Genomic DNA, 20,055 nt, shown 5'->3' with positions numbered 1-20,055 from the left:
GAAGTCTCCAGAGTTGCATCACCCTTGTCACAAACAGATGGCTGCATTATTGGATACAACTGGAATTAGTTAGAATAGCAAAGTGCATCATACAGAGATTAATTATAATCACACAGTATGTATATTAGAAAGTGATATACTAATTATATTATATAGCATGAAGCAGCCATCTCCAAATCTAAAAGCATTGATATCAAAGACCAGCAAAGACAGCAGCTTTCATTGTGACCATCATCAGGGGGTGAACCCCTAGAGACCAAGCCTTAAGCCAACACCAGTGCTGTTACTTCTCTGTACCAGTTCATTGAGAGTATGTGAACTACGAGTAAATCCCAAAGCAAAGAACAAGTGGCTATTTCAAATGTATTTTTAACAATTGGCATAAATTGTTTTCAAATAAAAAGTTTAAAAAAAAATCTGAAAATACTATGTTTTCATACGGACCTGTCACATAAACCAAAGTTGAAGAAATCTTGAAAAATGAAAAGAAACCAAGAAAGAGAGCAACAAACTTTTTATTCTGTCAATTCGTTTTTCACCTGTACACTATGATAAATTAAAACACTAAGTCTGGTTGGTTTTGTTGCCTTTCGTTACATATATATATATATATAATTTTTTGAATGCATCCATTAAATTGAATCCTAGAAGTATAAACTATGATGCAGCAACTGTTGTCTCAGAATATGGGAGTTACCATTATCTGGCAGAAGATTTCTAAATGATCACATTCATGTAGCCAGATCTGTAAAGGCCATTCAGTTATGAGTAAACCCGGAGTCTAACACAAACTTAACAGCAGCTCTAATCAGTGTTATGAACTGCATATTTACAGAAAAATTTGCACACATGCCATAGATAAAAAATTAAAATCAACTTTTTTGTTGTTACATAATCCACCCTTCATCCTTGCGCTGTGCTGCTTGACTGGGAGATTCAAAGGCACATAGCTTTTCTGATGTTGCTACAAACTCACTCTTCAGGGATACATTATGAAGAACCAGAATTTTTTGAGGTTTGGATTGCAAACTTTCTCAAGAAATAAAATCTGGTGCATTTTAAACATTACGTGTCAACAACTAACAGAGTTACCAAGCATTTCTTCGCCCATTTGCTCACCTATACAATTTTGTAATTCCATGGTTACATCTAGAACTAAGGAGGAAGTAAAATGAGGCACCAGTCCCTTCCCAATGATGTGTGCAAAAAAATCACTATTAATTCAGTCCAATTACACTTTAAAAATCAAAGCTTTTGAAAAAGTCAGCATATATGTTTTATTAACCATACAGTACATTTGCATTTCCTTTGAAAAGCTTAGACCTTGCTAAGCAGTTTTAATGAAAGCAATGATATAATGCTATCCGCATACAGAAATCCACTACATTCACACAGACAACCTTAAATTTATCCAATAAACATTCATGTCAAAATCTACAATTTACTGAAAATACAAAGTTGGTTTTAACAAAAGCAAAAATTTTCCTGTGGTTCAGTAAAACCTGTTTTCTAATATGAACAGTTTGCATTCATAAAGATACTAAACTTGGGACAAAGAAAGTGTTTCCTAGAAGGTCACAATGAGACTTAAATTTTTGTAACTATAAAATGGCATGCAAACATACAGATTTGTGGCTAATTATTTCACTCCCTCTCTTATAAAAGACTTACTGGGCCAGAGTAAAGCAGGTATTTTTACATGTTTGTTTATACAATGACCTCTCCCCTCACACTAAAAATGTCACATACAGAACATTTTATCAGCTGTCTTTGTCACAAATGTTGCTTCTGTAAATTTGAATACTACACCCTTCAGACCCCTGTGACTGGTGCAACAATCAAACAACTTTCAGAAAGCTTAACAAAACCTGCATTTGCAGATTTTCCTTTACAGAAGGTATATACAAGTTCATAAATCCATGGCAGGGGTACTACATTAACATCAACTCATCAACTGGATTCAAAAGATACTTGCATTCTGTAAGGACTCTATGGCTGCTGCCCATTCAATAGTTCTATCAAGGCACTGTACAGTCATTAAATCTCTAATATTCTCCAAGATGTGCTGAAGAATATTGTGAACGTGTTTTAAGTTGTTAAAAAGCCCTGAGTCAGAACTTTCATATTTACCACAGGCTTAGCTATAAAAATGGCACATACTAAAACTTCTGTAGATAACAGGTTTGCTTTGTCAACACAAGTTATGAAATGCATAAAAAGATAATAGTACAAATTCTAGCAACTTATGCAAGAATGATATACAAAGTACATTGTGGCAAATCACACACTTCTATTGTAGGTAATTTATACAGTCAGTGGAAAACCTTTGCAATGTATTCAGACATCAGAACTGATGTGTTTCCCATCCCTTTCCAAAGACAAAGAACAACTAGAGAGGAAATCAGTACTTTGACAGAAAGGAGGTAGCACTGCTAAAAGTTAGCCTGTAGTGTTGTTGGGTTGTTGTTTTTTTTTTTAAGTGAAAACCTGACCCATGCAGCACAAAGAACAGGATAGGCTCTTCGGTTCACCAGCTGCTACTGAAGAGTAAAATTAAGTTTCTGACATTTAGTTTTGTAAAGGAAGCTTAGATGACTAGCTCAAAGCAGCTTCTTCAAACAATTTAGTGTTTACACAAACTGCAATTCTGCAATTAATACTGCTAAAAATAATTAGGCATACATAAAACTTCATCTCTAGAAAATATCTACACAGTAAGGACTTAAACCAGATTATTTTTAAAGACCATTTCATGTCTTCAAAAGAAGCTAAAATACCAATTGTAAGACTATGCTAACAAGGCACAAGTACTTGTGCAAATCTGCTATATCCTCACCCAGTCCAAGTTAAGAACACCACCTCCTAATCAAGCTGTCACATTTACAAAGTAACTTGTTTATTCTCTCGTCAGTCTAATTTTCAGTATCCACTTCATTAAAAAGGGATTCCTCCAAACCCCAACATACAAGTGCACAGTATTGCAACAAATGGAAAGTAGGTAATAATAGCCCAAGTTTTGAGAAGTGCCGTATGAGCTTTGGGTATAGGAAGCGATAGTAGGTTTGGGGAAGGAAAAAAAAAAAATAGTTATCCAGAAGTTAACAGGCTACAACTATTTAGCATACTCTGTTAGCCCCTTAGGTTGTCTTCATACTTTAAATCACTGTGTACTGATGTGACCGTTTATGTGTTTTAGTAAACTGAAAAAAACGAAGTGCTTTACTTAAATATCTGAGCATATCTCACATCTGGACAATATCTATTATTAGATGTCTTCTTGATTGTTCCAGAAAACAAACTGAGATATTTCATCCAGTTTAACGTTAAAATGGCTATTAAATACTGGGGGATAATCATAATAAAAATGCTTTCATATCCTACAGTTACTGATTTTACGGTATATTAGAGATAAATGCCTTACTGATTTTTCTCTCGTTTGCTCCCTAATAATAGTTATGATAATAATATTTACACTTCCATGTTTCTCTGAAGACAGGCACAAAGACATATAACTCTCCTACTTGTTAGGACCCCTTTTGGCTTACAACTGAGCTTCTGGTTTCCATCCTTCGATTATGTGTTAGCCAATTAAACATTTACACTCTGGGAGCACTGCACAGACGATACCAGACTAAATTGAGTGAACGAATTTACTAGCTTCCTCAACATTACTTCACCTCCTACATCAGAATCCACAGGCAGTGTGTGAATCTAAGTATCTATTTCCGTAAGTGATAGTGGATTTGCAAACATTTTTCCTCATTAAGTTTTTCTAAAGGCAAACACTGTGTAGCTTTCCCAGTAAGCTTTCACAGCTCTTCCCAGTGAGCTTTTCCCCCAGCTCTTTTCACCTGTCAATAAGAGGCCTATATTAACAATTTAAGCATGTTGATTAGCTTGCCTAGTTTCTCTAATTCAGCTGTTTCTCACAACACCATCAAGTTAAATCCCTGACATTGCCATACTTCAGTTTCAACTGGCACACGACACTGCCCGGTGAGTCCAAAGTTGCACGTAGTCACATACATCTGGTGTGACTACAGTGTAGAAGACTACAGTTGCTCCTACAGCAATACCTTCAGTCATGGTCTCTGTTTCCATAGGACAGTGATGCCACCCAAGTATTACAAGTATTAGAAAGTAACTTGTAGCTTCTCTGTTGAAACATACAAGCCCAACAGAGCACTCGCCTTTCTGTGCTACAACCTGTGCCTCCTGCACACAAGGGGTATTTAACATTCGACTCCAGTTTCCCACCCAGGATGCTTTAGATCTGTTCTTACTCAGCTGAATTATTCAGCTGATGCAGAGTTGAAACGTTTTCAAGTAATTCTGGCTAGTTCCAGTGAAAAAGAATTAGGAAAATGCCAACTGCATTATCAAGAAGAAATCCACCCTGCCTTTGTGCTGACAACAGTTTATAGAGGGTCCCCTTGAAGAATAAATAGGACACAATATTCAAAACACGTCTATCAGAGCCAGAGGAAACTGAGGTACAGATCTGATGCACCGCAGGATAAAACTCAGAATGGACTGTCAAATGGCATGTCCTACTATAAAATTATTTTTAGAGGAAGACTGACAGGAAACTGAAGCCTACCATTGAAAGTAAACTGAGGTACAGATCTGATGCACCGCAGGATAAAACTCAGAATGGACTGTCAAATGGCATGTCCTACTACAAAATTATTTTTAGAGGAAGACTGACAGGAAACTGAAGCCTACCATAGAAAGTTCAACTGTCAAACATGCTACACACACACAAAAAAAAAAGTTTAAAAAAAAAAAATCAGACTTAATGACATGCATATTGGCCAAATGAAAACTGCAGCCAACACTGAGGTGCACTCAGAGCTTAAGAAGAGATAGTGAAATGCTGAGAAACAAAAAAGCCTTACATCAAAAACTTTCCAAAGCTCCTTGAAATCTTGATATTCTAGAATAAGGACCCAAGAAGCAAGAAAAGGGAGGGCTATTTCTTCTGGCCAAAAAGACAGATACACAGATTATCTGTATACTAGTAGTCATCCATTTTCAAAGTAAAACAGACTAGTATATTGACTCTGGATTGAGATTGAGGGCAAGAAAAAAAATTACTGGAAAGAATGATGAACATTTGCAATTTTGGGTCAGGATTAAAGAAGGCTAGAGGCTGTGTATTACATCCCTTTCCTATGTTAAAAAACACTCTACATAAATTTTTCCAATGTATCACTGTAGTTGTTTCCTGGAAAACTCTATTCACTGTTTACAACTTACTGGTTAAAAGTACACCTATCTTTACAGTTTACTAGTAACGTGCTTCTGAGACTTTTGCCAATGTTTACACAATTCAGGCATATCAACATAAGCTTCAAAAGACCAAAACTGATTTTGTCACACTTTTGACATATGCAGTGAGAATTAAATGAGCAATTAATCTTAGTTGCAAGTAAGGCACCTGAGTGACTCCAGTACGGATTTCTTTAGTATTCTGCAAGAGCACATCCAAATGAAGTCTGTACAATAGCGAGGAGCTACATAAACCACACACTCAGAAAAATGCCAAAGCCCTTAGGAGTAAGCACACATTCCTTTTAGCTACAAGAGATCCTTAAATCAGCATACTTTCTTCCATCCAAGAAGATGGAAGCATGTACTTGTTATCAAAAGGTTAACAGTTTGCAGTTTTTGCAGTTCCTGACAGTAGCACTTTTGGGGTCAGGAACACTTCTTTGTGTCACATCAGTGACAGCCACCAGTATCACCCACTGATATTCACAGGTAAGTTATGGTGTTAACACCCAACTTAGATGAAAAAGCAATATTAAAATGTTTGCTGTTAACAGTGTTTGCCTGGAGACAATAAAACTAATTTAAGAGAGGAAATCTTGCAAAATCTCTAGTTTTTCCTAATTCATAGACATAGATTTTTTTCATTAGCTCTCTCTCTATATATATATGTATGTTCCTCTACAACTGATCAAATTCACTCATCTGAAATGGATAACTGACTCATTGCTCCAATGTTTTCCTTTTCAGTCAAGTTCGAAGCAATTCCATACAAAATTATGTGGCTAGCAGAATTAAGAAGTTCACTATTTAATTTAGGTTGAACCTGGTAGACTAAAGTGCAGTTTTGGGAACATAATATTTCTAAACTAGATTTTTCTTTTTACTGTTTCCTTCCCAACTCATCCTCAGCAACAAAGGGCACAATAAAGTTAGAATTACCTTAACATTGTATTTTGAGACCTGATCTTATGGGAATAGTATTATATTTATTGGTACTGTGTATATGCTTTGTATTGATTTTACATTACTGTATATTTTAAGACAGAAATTATTGTGAATCATAACGGTCACAGGAAATTTGAACATTCTCCAGAGAAGCACAAAACAAAAATCCTGAATATTTATATCTGATATTAACTGACAATATAAAAAAAAAACCCTTACATCACTTGACACCTGATACATACATTAAAAAACATAAACAAAACCAAAGTACGATTGTCCCTTTACACTTTAAGGGGAAGAAGACAGGAAAAAAATGAAAAGAAAAAAAGACGGCTTTAAATTAGCTTCAGGCTTACATATTTTTTAAGAGTAATGCTAAAAGCTGACTTCTCAAATACTGTTTTTGATGTGTTCACAGTCTTTAAACAATGACCATGTAATGAACCTGTGCTACAGTATTAGAAATGTTTTCATTAGAACCCTTTACTGCCTTTCAAACTTTCAGAGATTTAAGTCATCAAAATGTCCTTATTATTTCATAAGGTAATAAAAGACACTGGTTCCCCTTCTTAATACAAAAGGATCCTTCGTTCGATTGCCTTGCGGCATATAGGGCATTCGCTCATTCGGTCTCCACAGAGCTGGCACGTTCCATGGCCACAGAGAAAGATCATATTCTTCAGACGGTCCAGACAGACAGGACACATAGTCTGTAAAAGATTTTGACACATTACATAGTCAATGGCAGTAGAGATACATTATCAAATATGCAATATATAAATTTACTGAAATTGAACAATATATATTTATCATATTAAGCATAGCAGATTATTGCCATAGCATAACCTAGGCACTAAACTGAAAACTACATTATTATTTTTTTAAAATCACATTTTAACTTCACATTGACTTAGAATACTTCAGTTTTTCCTACCCCATCGTGACATAAAAACCATATAGCTTCTTTCCAAATATGATCCCTTTAAGTAAGGCTATCCAGTAGGTTGACATCACATTTTCAGCATTATTACCCAAGTTTTTAAACGTTCAGACATTCTTCAGCAACATTCCCTCTTCTTCCAGGGCACAAACAACCCAAACAGCTTTATGTGTGCAATGCTCAGGTAATGATTTACCAACTTCTTCTCAGGCTACCAAGCCGTTCATATACTTACCTTTAAACACCAAGCACTGAACATATGCAGAAGTAATAAAAATGCTGCATAATCAATATTATACATAAAGATTCAATATACTGTAATTCCAGCCTTTGTTCACAGAAATTATCTCAATTTTTCAACCAAAGAACACCTCAAGTGTCAAATTATGAGTAATTTAATAAATCTGTGACCTTCAGTCATAACAGTAGCACAGCAAACTTTTAAAATCAGTTTTAATTGCTGAACGTTAAAGTGACAGCCAATGCCCAAAAAAGATCTCCTGAAGTTCTTCAACAGGAAAGTTCATTTTGTACCAAGCCACTAAGGAGCAATGTTCTTCACCTTTTGTCACATGCAGAAACTGACGTTTTGACAAGGGATGTTCCTTCACCATAAACATACCGCTGCCATATTAGGATTTCGTTTATAACAGTTTATCAAAGGTTAGTAAATGAATAGATGTTGAAATATGATAATTGTTAAGACCACTCTATAGTCCAGTAAATCAAATCTAAAATGTTCTCAGATATGAGAGACATCTGCTATCTAACACTTATAAATGCTGATCTCATATATAATACAAAATACTGTCAGGGCTTGCATTTCAAATGCAAATTCATTTTATCACCACCTTGCACCTGTGACTTGTTTCTGTTCTCATCAATGGGGTTTTACTTCAGTTTGCTCTTCTCATGAGAGAAAGAATCCATAGCAGGAATCCTACTCACTATAACCTAAGAGCATACTTTCTACGGAATCAATAGGTATTACTTCCTCAGGTAGGTAGCTTAGTTGAAGGCCAAAAAAATTTCAGACCAGTCTGCTTAGACAGAGTTTAAATTGGCACAGAATCCAGCAAAATGCCCATTTTAATCTCCAGGATACCAGTATAACAGGCTAGCAGGAATGTAAAACTTCCAGATAAAACCCTGTGTCAATTTACATTTTTAAAAAAATCCCTTCACTCTTCCCAAAAATCCTGTGCTCCAGCTTTGTCTGAATTTCCACACTACTGTAACGCAACACTCAAACTAAAAATTTGCAGAAGTCCAACTATCTGTCAGTCCTGCTTATTTTTCCATTTACACCAAGTCATCACCTACACATCCCCATGGGGCAATTACAGCATCTTCCTCCAGTAACCTACAGTCTTCAAATATCAATGAAACAGCTACTTCCAATGAATATATAGTTGTCCTCCGACAAATGCCTATAACCTGATAGTATTGACATGATGTCCTTTGACAAAGGTCTGACAAAGCAAACCCAGATCTTATCTTTGGAGAAGAAACTTGTAGCCTTTATGTCTTTAGCTTAATTATTTGCTTTTGTGCCTAAACATAATGTCAGAATTACTGAAGTTACAAGGGTCTGCTTTTCTCCAGGTGTCACATCATCATTTCAAAATGAAAATATCCAGCAAGAGACTCAGGAATCAAAAAAAAAAAAAAAAGAAATCTGAAATCTGTTCAAACACCATTACTTCTGAATATTTCATTCAGTGAAACACAGAAATCCTAACATTTTCATTTTATAGATCTTTTCTGCAATTGCATGCAGTATTATCAAACTGTCCACTTTCTCCAGCTTAGTACAAATGCAATTAAAAATACATTAGCGATTTAATTTCTTAATATGACACTATTTTAATATTTAAGTTACTTCATACATGAGAAGAATTCAGCTGGCAGGAACAACCAAGCTTCCTGTTTGCTATGTGCAATTCTATTCTGACAAGGATTTTCTCGATCAGTTCAGCAGTTTCCCAGTGGGATACAAGCCCAAATAACTGAGTTTATCCAACTTTCAAAGAGCACTCATTACTAACTACCAGCTTATATGCACTTTTACAGTGGAAGAAAGTTAATTGCGTGCCTTATACCCAAATTGTGCCACAGCAGCAGGAAACAAGCAGGATCTCTTCCTGTTGTACTATTAGTCTGTTAGAACGTTATCTGTGTGAAATCACATTCTACTTTTTTAACTGTATGAATCATTTGACTCCAATCTTCCGAAAGAAAACAAATGGTATAAAAAGGTACTATACCTGTTCTATGTGAGAATTATTTCTTTGGGTAAGTAAAAGCCTGAAAAAACTCTCATTGTTAACTTTAACTGGGTTTGCATTCAAATAAATTTTTACCCCCAATGAAGTGGTTTAAACTTCTTGAAATATCAATTCCTCATTACTAAAAATAGTTTTCCCAACAATATACAGGTGCACAGTGACAAAATAAATTTATTTTTAAGGAGAAAGAAAGTGATGTAAGTATGGTGAAGGAACATACATAGGATATCAGACAGATGAGGGTGATTATGTATGAAATGGAGTGAAGGTATCACAATTACAGTCAAAAGGGTTCACATTCAGGGAATCCCTGAAGAATGGTGTGGTCATCAGATGTGGGAGATTCTGTTGACATCAGCATCACTTCTGCTTGGCACCAGAAATGGTTTTAAAAGCTTGCTGCACTAACATATTAGATTATCATTGAAGGTATGAGTTGAAACATAGGATTATACCTGCTGAAAGAGAACAAATTAATTTTAAGTACAAAAATATCAACGTAACGTGAAGACTGAAATGTTCAAACACAAATCAAAAGAATACACAGTTATAGTGGAATGGTTTGCATCATTTCAAGCACATATTTAAAAGAGGAGATGACTAATTTTAATCAAATCCAGCTTGCTACTCATAAGTAAGGCCCATCCCCAGAAGCGTTCAAGGCCAGGCTTTGAGCAACCTGGTTTAGTGGGAGGTGTCCCTGCCCATGGCTGGGGGGTTGGAACTTCATGATCTGTACGGTGTCCCTGCCCATGGCTGGGGGGTTGGAAATCCATGATCTGTAAAGTCCCTTCAAACTCAACCCATTCTATGATTCTAAGTATGATACACAACGTTCCCTGTCACAAGAACAAGCAGAAAAGACACTAAGGAAAACACAAATGAGTTTCAAGCCAAGATGCACACAAGAATGACCAGAACTACCTCTTTCTAGTCAGCAGCATTGAACAATCTTCAGTTTTATACTGATTTAAAATAAATTATCAGACAAAAGGGCATTTCAAAGCAAAAGAGTGCACTTAAACTCTCAAAGCGTTCCAGTATTAGATCTTTCTTACTACCTCAAATGTGAAAATCAGAAAATACAACTAGAAAATGAGACTTATAAAGTAATTATTCGCTTCTCCCTAATACAGCGTAACTTTCTGATATTAGAAAGCTTCCAGCTAGCAAATCCCAAAGGTAAGACAAAATTGTTACAAATAAAGGAGCACACTAGGAAAAACTGAAAAAGATGAGATCACATCTGCAGATGTTAGCATCAAGACAGACATGCATTTTTCAAATGACAATTTTTAATCTGCATGTTTTTACAGAGAAAAAACACAAAGGAATCCACTTTGAATTGGCAGTAGAACTTTTGTTACTGGGGTGTTGGCCAAGTCTCCATACGACAGGGACAGCATTTCACAGACATGCCAATGAAATTAATACCTGAGCTGTCAAAATTAAGGTATTTAGAGATATGGGCCCTATAACTGGTGGTCTAAACACTCTAGTCGTAGCTTTCACACACATGAATAGCTGAGAGCAACAACCACCAGAACTAGATGTGATCCTGCCATCATTGAACTCCTACTGGCTGCTGTAAGCCCACAAGAGGAAAGGGTAAGTAAGACACTAAGGCCACTTCACTGTTTCCTGTATGCATGAAAAGTTTTTTCCAATTGTGTTATACATAGGGAACCCAAAAAACACATTATCAGGGTTTTAAGAGAGTAAGTTCATACAATAGTCAGATACTCCAGGTCAATTACTGCTGAAAAATCACAAAATAAAGTTTTTCTTTGTTCAGATGGAAAAACAAGGAAACCATTTAGTAATTTAACCCAGGAAAGTTCTACATATAGACAACTACTTAAGCACTTCTAATGGAACTAGACTTAATGACGTAACAAATTTAAGTAGGTAACTGTCTGTTACCTGAAACATTAATTTTTGGTTTTCATTTGGTTTCTAAATTGCATGTAACTTAACCAATGAACAATCAACACAATCTATAGTCAATTTGTATAAATTTCCTCCTGCGAACACTCTCCATAATTACAAAAGACAAAACTTATAATTTACATCCCAAATATTCATATTACACGTACAGTACTTTCAAAGGCTTTAATTTTACAGCCACACATTTTTTTGAAGAGCACATAAATTACAGCCTTCACACAACAGGTAAGTGCCAGCCATTGATTTTTTTTTTTTAACCTGTACATAGAAGACATACGAGCCACATCGTGAAAAAATGTTGGATTTTAAAACCAATCTAATAGGATTGGATTCTAAAATTTAACCAAGGCACTTCCACATCATTTTGTTTTAAAAACCAAAATATACCTTGTCTTTTTCAATTATTTTAGCGGTCCATAAAATTTTTATCCAGCACTTTTACCTGTTCCTTGATGTCTTGTAACTGTTGCTGCAGCTTCTGTACATCCGCATTGACATTGGTGTTGTCTTTGTCCTTCTGCAAAACTGGAATGTTTCCACTTGCTGTAATTTAGAGAAAATAAAGATATGTGATTATGCATCAATCTAATGAAATGGGAATAATTATTTCCAGTGTACTAACTACAGTTTTTCAATTATCTGAAATAATGTTAGTAGAACATATTTGATAATCTAATTAAATTCACTACAGCTCAATTTATAAGGAACTTCTTTGAGTTTAGTGGCAAAACTTCTTTGACAGATATTTCCTCAATAATGATGCTCAAAATGCCTGTAGCCCCTTAAGGTTGTCAGAGGTCTTACTTGTCAGTGAAGTACCTGCAGTAAATTTTTTTTGCACATATAAAAGTCAAATCCTTTCACACTGAAAAGACTTTTTTATCTACACAGCCGATTCTATTTGCTGTTCAAAACTGCTCCAGCATCTTGGAAGAAGTTTGTTCAAAATTTGAACGAGCTCAGATTAATATTCCTGTATTTAACAGATACAGGAAGCAATGCTACTATAAGAAATAGAAAAATTACCAAATATTTGAAATGACAAATTTTACATTTCCCATGTGAGTATTAAAAACTTGATTTTAAGGATTAGTCTTATATTTATCTATATAGGAACAGTATTCTGAGAATGACCTAATATTCCAATTCAGGTAAACTCTGTTCAAACACTGCATACCACACACACAAAAGAAGTAAATACAAATAATGCATAGAAATTATTCAGAGAAGTCAGAAGGAGCTTAAAAAGTAGTCAAAGCTGAAAATGTAAAACTGAACAATCTGTCATGAAAGTTGCTAGTACCTAAATGTAAAATATTTACCATTCCTTTATCAGTCAGAGAGTCCCAGAATTAAAAAAAACTCAAACATTTATTTGCACAACTACAGACAATCTTCAGCTTTTGCTTCACAGGACATTAGTAAGTGGCCAAGAAGCCATATATGTTTCAGCTTCTACTGCGGATGCTGGAAGCAATCCTGACTGGTATTGCCATCACATCTGCTACTATCAATGTAGCAAACAGCAAGTGGATACCTGGCTTAATACTGCTTTTATTAAACTTTTATTTAAAAAGGAGCAGAAAGATTTAGGTCATTTAAAAGAATGAAAAGGAGAAGCTGATGGGGGAATGTGAAAGAGTATGGTTTTGGAATCACTCACAAATATCATCAGTGGTATCTTCTGTACCTTTCCCTCCACAGCACATTATGAAAGGCACTCTTCGCTCAACCACTGCCCGACACTGTACACATTTCTTCATCAAGCTTGCACAATCTGAGAGAGGACAGAGAAATAAATTCTGAATCCTGCTATATCATTTTTCTTCTTTCCTATCCATAAACCTGTTTATTCACAGTAACTACATAGCAATACCATAATAGATGCTTATAATACAAATAACTACTTGTGTTCATCTTCAATCATTTTCTGCAAATCACACCTATAAACAATGACTTGTTTGGGATTCACAGTAAATCTATTCTGTTTATGTTCTTTTAACATATTTCAAGTAAGCAGGTTCCTCCTTCTCCAAATGGATGTCTATTCCACAAAAAATACACAAGTTACAAGCATAAAATCACACACATTTGAGAGCAGAACTTCCAAGAATGTCTTGACTTCCTGCTTTTCCCCTTAGAACAAAGGATCTCGCTTACTCTCCTAATACTCCAGGGGCAAATAGCTGTGGTTCCTTACCCTTAAAAGAATAAACCTGTATTTTTTTATATAATCCTAGAAAGGAGGTTGTAATTTTTCTACAAAAGGCAAATTATTATATCTCATAAATGCTGAAGGTTACTCTGAATCAATAGAGTGGGTCCTGTAAACTACACAAATCTGAAGATTCTCTCTCATCCTGCTTGAACAAGACTTCTTTCCAGATCATTTTCTGGACAGGAATCATCTACATCTATTAAACCTTTTCCTGTCCTTGTTACAACTTAGACCTGGTGATGTGCATTGCACTGCTGAAATCCTTCACCACAGCAATCAATTTGTTTGCTGTCCTCTTCCTGGGAAACTAATCAAAAAAACTTCTCTAATCATCTTTCAGCTGCAGACAGTGAAAGAGGCCAGATCAGGACAACGGTGAAGTAAGTGATTCAACGTCAGGTCTCTCAGCCAGAACAGAGGAAGAAACCAGACAACTGTAGTGATACCAAGTGAGCGGTTACAAATGGGGATAATTATCTTCCCTCTTATGAAGATCATCAGCAAGAAGGAAAACTCTTCTCTAGGTAAATGACCCTTCAATAAAGCCCTGAAATGTCTGGTGACAAGGTGATGGCTGCATTCCCATCCACATATTCTCAAACCCCCAAAAAATCTGGACATCCCCTATATCTTTTTTCGCTACATGAGATAAATCAGACTGAATCATAACTGGTGCTCTTCGCAAAGATACATTCTGTGTCTTCTAGAGAAAAATACAGCCCTTGTGCAGATCTGTAGATTATTAATGAAGCATATTAAATATTTATTCACAGTATTCTTTTGAAACACCATTTGCCCATCTAAAAGCCCAAAAAAGCTGCATCAAAGCAATAAAATTAATTCTAATTACTTCAGAAGTTTTAACACTTACAGCAGGCTTCTATAATCTAAGCAAGCCTATTTACAATTAAATAATTCAGTTGGAAGAGCACTTGCTTTCAGAATTTTTGAACATCTCCAGTTTTTTTCTCCAATTACTTCATTACCAGCATTCCAAATAATGCCACAATTCTGGCTATCATGCCAGACTATCAAGTAAACGGAACCTGAAGTCAGTTTACTAATGAGCTTTTAGCAATCTGATTAAAAATGTTCTGTTTCAAGATTACTTGAAAAAAAATAAACTTCTGTCAAGTTTACTTACTCTCACAGGCACACATATGACCACAAGGCTGGAAAAGCACTGCTGCCTTTTTGTCTGAACATACTACACATTCTTCAATCTGTAAAGAACAATAAACACGTGTGAGAAAAGTTTATCTCCTGCTCTCAACATTAATTTGTTTTTATACTCTCTTTGGCAAGGCATGTGGACTTTAAGAAGCTCCATCTAGTGTTGTTTTTACTAGTTCAGCACCTCAAAATGCAACTTAAATGAGTTCTCACATTGAATTCTAAGAATAGGTATTTGCTGGCAGTATTTATATGTTCGGTACACTGAGAGGCAAAGAGAAGCAGCTAAGACACTTTTTTTTTTTTTCCTTTGTTCCACCATGTATACTTAAATTGGGGTTGTTCAGCCTGGGGAAGAGAAAGCTCCAGGGAGACCTTATTGCTGCCTTTCAGGACTTAAAGAGGGCTTATATAAAAGCTGGAACAAACGTTTTAGGAGGGCGTGTTGCAATGGGAGAAGGGGTAATGGTTTCAAAATAAAAAAGGCTAGATTTGGACTAGATATAAGGAAAAAATATTTCACAATGAGGGTGGTGAAACACTGGCACAGGTTGCCCATAGAGGTGGCAGATGCCCCATCCCTGGAAACATTCAAGGTCAGGCTGGATGGGGCTCTGAGCAACATGATCTAGTTGAAGACGCCCCTGCTCATTGCAGGGAGGTTGGACTAGATGACTTTCTACAATTCTGTGAAATTCACTTACAAGAAACTTTTATGGTAACTTATTTTAATATTCTGGGTTAGGATTTCTCAAGCCCTTTAATGTGATGAACTGCATATACAGTGTTACCACAGACACCACATACCACTCCGTTCGTCCTGGCCTGGACCAACTCTTCCACTTCACAGAACTGTCACCCAGGTTCATTCATTTCTTAGCCTTGCAGATATTACCGGAAATTTTTATATAGAAGAGTATAGGAGAAGTATTGAACAGATACTCCACACTCTCGATCTAATTTAGCCAAATAACTCAAAGGAAGGTTATCCACAAAGGTTAGCTCTCACTTAGGAAAGCTGATTTCCATAGATTAGCTTCTTTAGATGGATGAGTGGAAGTAGAAGCGTTACTTTGCTGCTCTGAATCACCCAGTGGCAGAACATTTTCACTAGCTCTAAATAAAGTTGAGAGAAAAAGAGCTCACACTATGTTAACATTTGGCCTTTGCGAATATGCATGGCAGAGCACTGAACACTCTAAGTAGTAAGAGAGTGAACAGTAAAAATGGTACAAATTCATATTCACAATTCCTATATCTACTCAGAGAGAAAAAAAAATACCACAGAAGAGGACTGGTCAAATCTGTTTGAAAAACATAAAAAGAATCACGGGAGTTTTCTACAGATCAGGAAACCTATGTGTGGAAAATGCAATTTTTTGTTTTCTTTTGTTTTTATACAGCCAAAAAGCAAGAGAAGAATAAAACATCGTGATTCTGGGAAATTAAAACAGAAAAGCCATGAGGTTGCACCCGTATAGTCACAAGTACTTGGGAGCAACCATCTGAGAAACTTTAGAGCCTTATTAGGATTACATCCCCAAAATAGGGTACAACCTGGTTGACACTCTGAAGGAGAAAGACAGCACAATGAAATTCCTGATTCCCAAGAAAGAGAAGGTAAAAGCTTAAAGTAATTATTAACTTCAAAAACAAGCACATATTAACTAACTCAGTTTACAAGAAAATCATCATTCCAAGCAGCTACAAGGAATAAAAGAACTCAGAAGAACTGAATATTACTGAAAGAAATTATACTTTAGGAGAAGCAGCAATTTACCTTAACATGGAAAAAAAATAATATAAGGGGCATGGTGGGATAAATCTATTTAAATTAAGCATCCTCAGGTGACTGTATTATAAACTCTGAGGACCTGAACAATAAAGACATTGCAATGTGAGGCAAGAACGAGGGGCAGATAGGACATGAAAACAGAAAAGAATAGCATATAATGTAAGGACAAGATACCATTACAGTGCAAAATTAATTCTATCCAGTGAGAAGAGAATCAATAAACTGTGGAAGTTTTTACCTTTGTCCTAGACTGAACTTGTTCTTTACAGATGAGGCATTTTTTCACCCGTGGTGAGCACAGAGAACACGTGGCAATGTGTCCGCATGGGCCAAACAAAGTATCTCTCTTCATGTCCGAACACACCATACATTCCTCTAAGGTTTCAGAATCATTGTTGATCATAGATGGACTTCGGGAACCCACCTGACCACTACAAAGAAACCTCGCAGTCAAACTTAACTTTTAACAATTTTTAAAATTATTCATTTAAAATACACATCAATTGGCTGTTTATCTATATACTCCTATGCATTCTGGTGTCGATGTATCATCGTAAAGCAGTCTGACCTGCATTTTCATTTACATTTCATTTACATTTATGGCTTCAAGTTGTGCCAGGGCAGGTTCAGGCTGGATATTAGGAAAAATTTTTTCACTGAAAGGGTTATCAGCCATTGGAATGGGCTGCCCAGGGAGGTGGTTGAGGCACCATCCCTGGAGGTGTTCAAAAGACGGGTGGATGTAGTGCTGGGAGGTATGGTTTAGTGATGGTGATGCTCCTTGTTTGTTGTGTGGGTGTCTATTTTTGTCAGTTAGGTTGACGGTTGGACAAGATGATCTTTAAGGTCCCTTCCAACCTAGAAGATTCTGTGATTCTGTGATTCCAAAATGTATAGTTGACACCAGAGTGCAATCTCACATGCTCAGATAGGACATTGTACAGAAACAGGCCACACAAGTTAGAATAGTGTCTCATGAATGTAAAAAAAAACACACACCACATTCCCTCCCATCCTAAGAACTGACATACTCTGTAGATTCAGAACTGCAGAGCTTAACACCTTACTCTGGAATATTCTTCCAATACTTGGCAAGTGACAGGGCCTGTAAAAGACCCCCCCAAACTCCCCCAGTGAGTTCAGCTCTGTTCTTGGTCCAGCGCTGCTGGTCGCCCAGCAGAGGGGGTGCGTGTCGAACCTACCCAGCTCGGACCTAGGGCTCTCACAAGCCCATAAAAGGTGGCGAGAGAGAGAGCAGCCACGGGGATGAGGCCAAGGCAGATGGACACAGGAACAGAAAGACTCTGAGGAAAACAAGCACCTTACACACACCAGGGCAGCACCAACAAAACCAGTCTCTCTTCGTGACATTTTGAAAGTCATTTTGGACTTCCATATAGGAATTAGGGATGAGAATCATGTAAGCCACTGGCAGCAGCACTATTAGGACGAGTAGCATGCTGAAACTTCTCTTACTGCATGCACTTAATAACATGACATTTCACTGAAATCATAATTCCTAGAGAAGTGCTTCTGAGCCATCAGACTACACCCTCCTCCTCTTTCTACAGAATGATACAATCATTCAGGTTAACAGATACTCAGAAGTCACCTGTGTCTTCCTGTGACACCAAAGCAGTGTCAACACTGAATTCATACCAGGTTATTCTGCACTTTGTCCGTTCCAGTCTTCAAAACTTGCATGGACAAGGATTTGACAGTCTCCCTGGCCAAACTGTCGCAATGCTTAGTTATTCTTTCAGTGATTTCCACCGCCCACAGCTTTTCTGGGATGGTTTGGAGTTCCACCTGCGCATTACCACCTTTCCCATTCTCCTCCCATATTTAACACGTATGAAAGTCCTGTAAGACCTGTGCAAGTTTCAACTAACATATTTGTAAATAGCATTCAATGTACCATGGAAAATAAAGTAGTAATTGAAAGTCAAGAAAAACCTTGTATGTTTTAACACCATTACTCATAAAGGCACACTGTTTTAAATACATCAGTTAATCTGTAAGAAGCAGAGAAGCGGAAACTGCTTATTTTATGACTATACAAACCTGACTTTCTCTTTGTGACATTTAGCCAGTGCTTTGCAGAGACTGGGATCAGGGCAGAGATCAAGAGGAGACTGGCCCTTCTTATTACGAATGCTGAGGTCAGCTCCGTTGGCTGCCAGGAAGCAGGCAATAGATGCTGCACTCTTCTTCTCTGCTCCCTGCGTGCCAAGTCCCATTATTAACTGAAAGAAAACAAATACGTAAGCAACTTGAGAGCCTAAACAGTTAGGAACAGTCTGGCTAAAAGAAAACTACTTGACATGCACACATGCACATACACACAAACATACATATAAATCTGTAAGCCCAAGAGAGCATCTCTAGAACTAAAATAGGACATTCACTGCTTAATTTTGAGTCAGCTATATTCAACTCCCCTTTAAGGAACTAAAATTCAGCAAGGAATACTTCGGCTATTGAAGCATTCAGTCCCCTGCACACCTATACTCACTTGTGAAGCAGCCATTCTTCTACATAAACACTGTAAAGGGGAAACTCCCACTGGGTATATTCAGAATACACTCAAAGTATACCAAAAATGCTGAGTTCAGACAAAGTGCTGAAACATTTGGTCTGAAAAAATAGTTGGGCAGAGAGATGAAAGCACACTTACTTTTAGTCTACTGAGAAAGCACTTGCCCAAGAAAGACTTTATTTCAGTTGCCTTCTCAGCTGGAAGGATTTCAACTCACATACCTGTCCTCCTACCCTAATCACATAATGCTCCTTTGCCCTTTTATAACTATTACTGTATTTCTGCATTAGTGCACCTACTGTGCATGATTCACAGGACCAGCTAGAAAAATGAAGAGGTAAGGCTCCCTTGCCATTGCCCAGCAAGGAGAAGATTCACCTACTTGGAGTGTTCTGGGCCTGTTCCCAACATCTTTTTGTATTAAAGTTTGATCACTTAAAACACATAAGTATAATGCAGACTATGTATAATATGAAACCGCTGGCACCATTAAGAACCCCTCAGTAAAGTACAGTAGACAACATTCAAAGGAACAGCTTTGGCACAGCTAGGACAGTTCCAATTCAAGCAGTTTTAAATGCTGAATTCCAGAATTAATAAAGACTTTGACACAAGGACAGAGGCAGGATTTTGTTTGCACCTCTTTTCCCATTACTTGATTTAATTGCCCAACTTGGCTAATGTATATCTTTTATGCCACTTTCAGTTTGTATAACCTATCCCTACAGCTGGCCTTCTAAAAGCTGAGTGTCAAGTATGACTCCTTCAAATTAAGTAATTTTGGCTAGATTAACAATCATTTTGTATTTGAAGAACTAGATGTGCTATTTCAGGCCCAACAGCATGCAGGAACAAATTAGAAATACCAGAAACCTGTTACTGCAGCCCTAAAGTTTGCATATGTTGAAGTCTGAACTATGAAGAAAACAGTTTTCA

At 36.7% G+C, this 20,055-nt stretch overlaps 1 protein-coding gene across 1 annotated transcript in view; it reads right to left on the bottom strand.

Moving 5' to 3' along the window:
- Positions 1-6,240: 6,240 nt before the first annotated feature.
- MIB1 (mindbomb E3 ubiquitin protein ligase 1) overlaps positions 6,241-20,055 on the bottom strand; it is an 86,041-nt gene continuing 72,226 nt past the window's right edge. The window contains exons 16-21 of the mRNA XM_014938597.1: positions 18,645-18,826; positions 16,819-17,011; positions 14,757-14,835; positions 13,058-13,171; positions 11,837-11,937; positions 6,241-6,929 (exon numbers count right to left, since the gene is read on the bottom strand). Coding sequence (XP_014794083.1) covers positions 6,789-6,929; positions 11,837-11,937; positions 13,058-13,171; positions 14,757-14,835; positions 16,819-17,011; positions 18,645-18,826 — 810 coding nt within the window. The 3' untranslated portion in view covers positions 6,241-6,788. The remainder of the gene's footprint in view (positions 6,930-11,836; positions 11,938-13,057; positions 13,172-14,756; positions 14,836-16,818; positions 17,012-18,644; positions 18,827-20,055) is intronic.

Source organism: Calidris pugnax, unplaced genomic scaffold, assembly GCF_001431845.1.
Source record: "Calidris pugnax isolate Ruff unplaced genomic scaffold, ASM143184v1 scaffold13, whole genome shotgun sequence".
In the NCBI taxonomy this organism is placed as follows: domain Eukaryota; kingdom Metazoa; phylum Chordata; class Aves; order Charadriiformes; family Scolopacidae; genus Calidris; species Calidris pugnax.
Note: the sequence above shows the minus strand (reverse complement) of the source record. Positions and strands in the feature narration are given on the sequence as shown.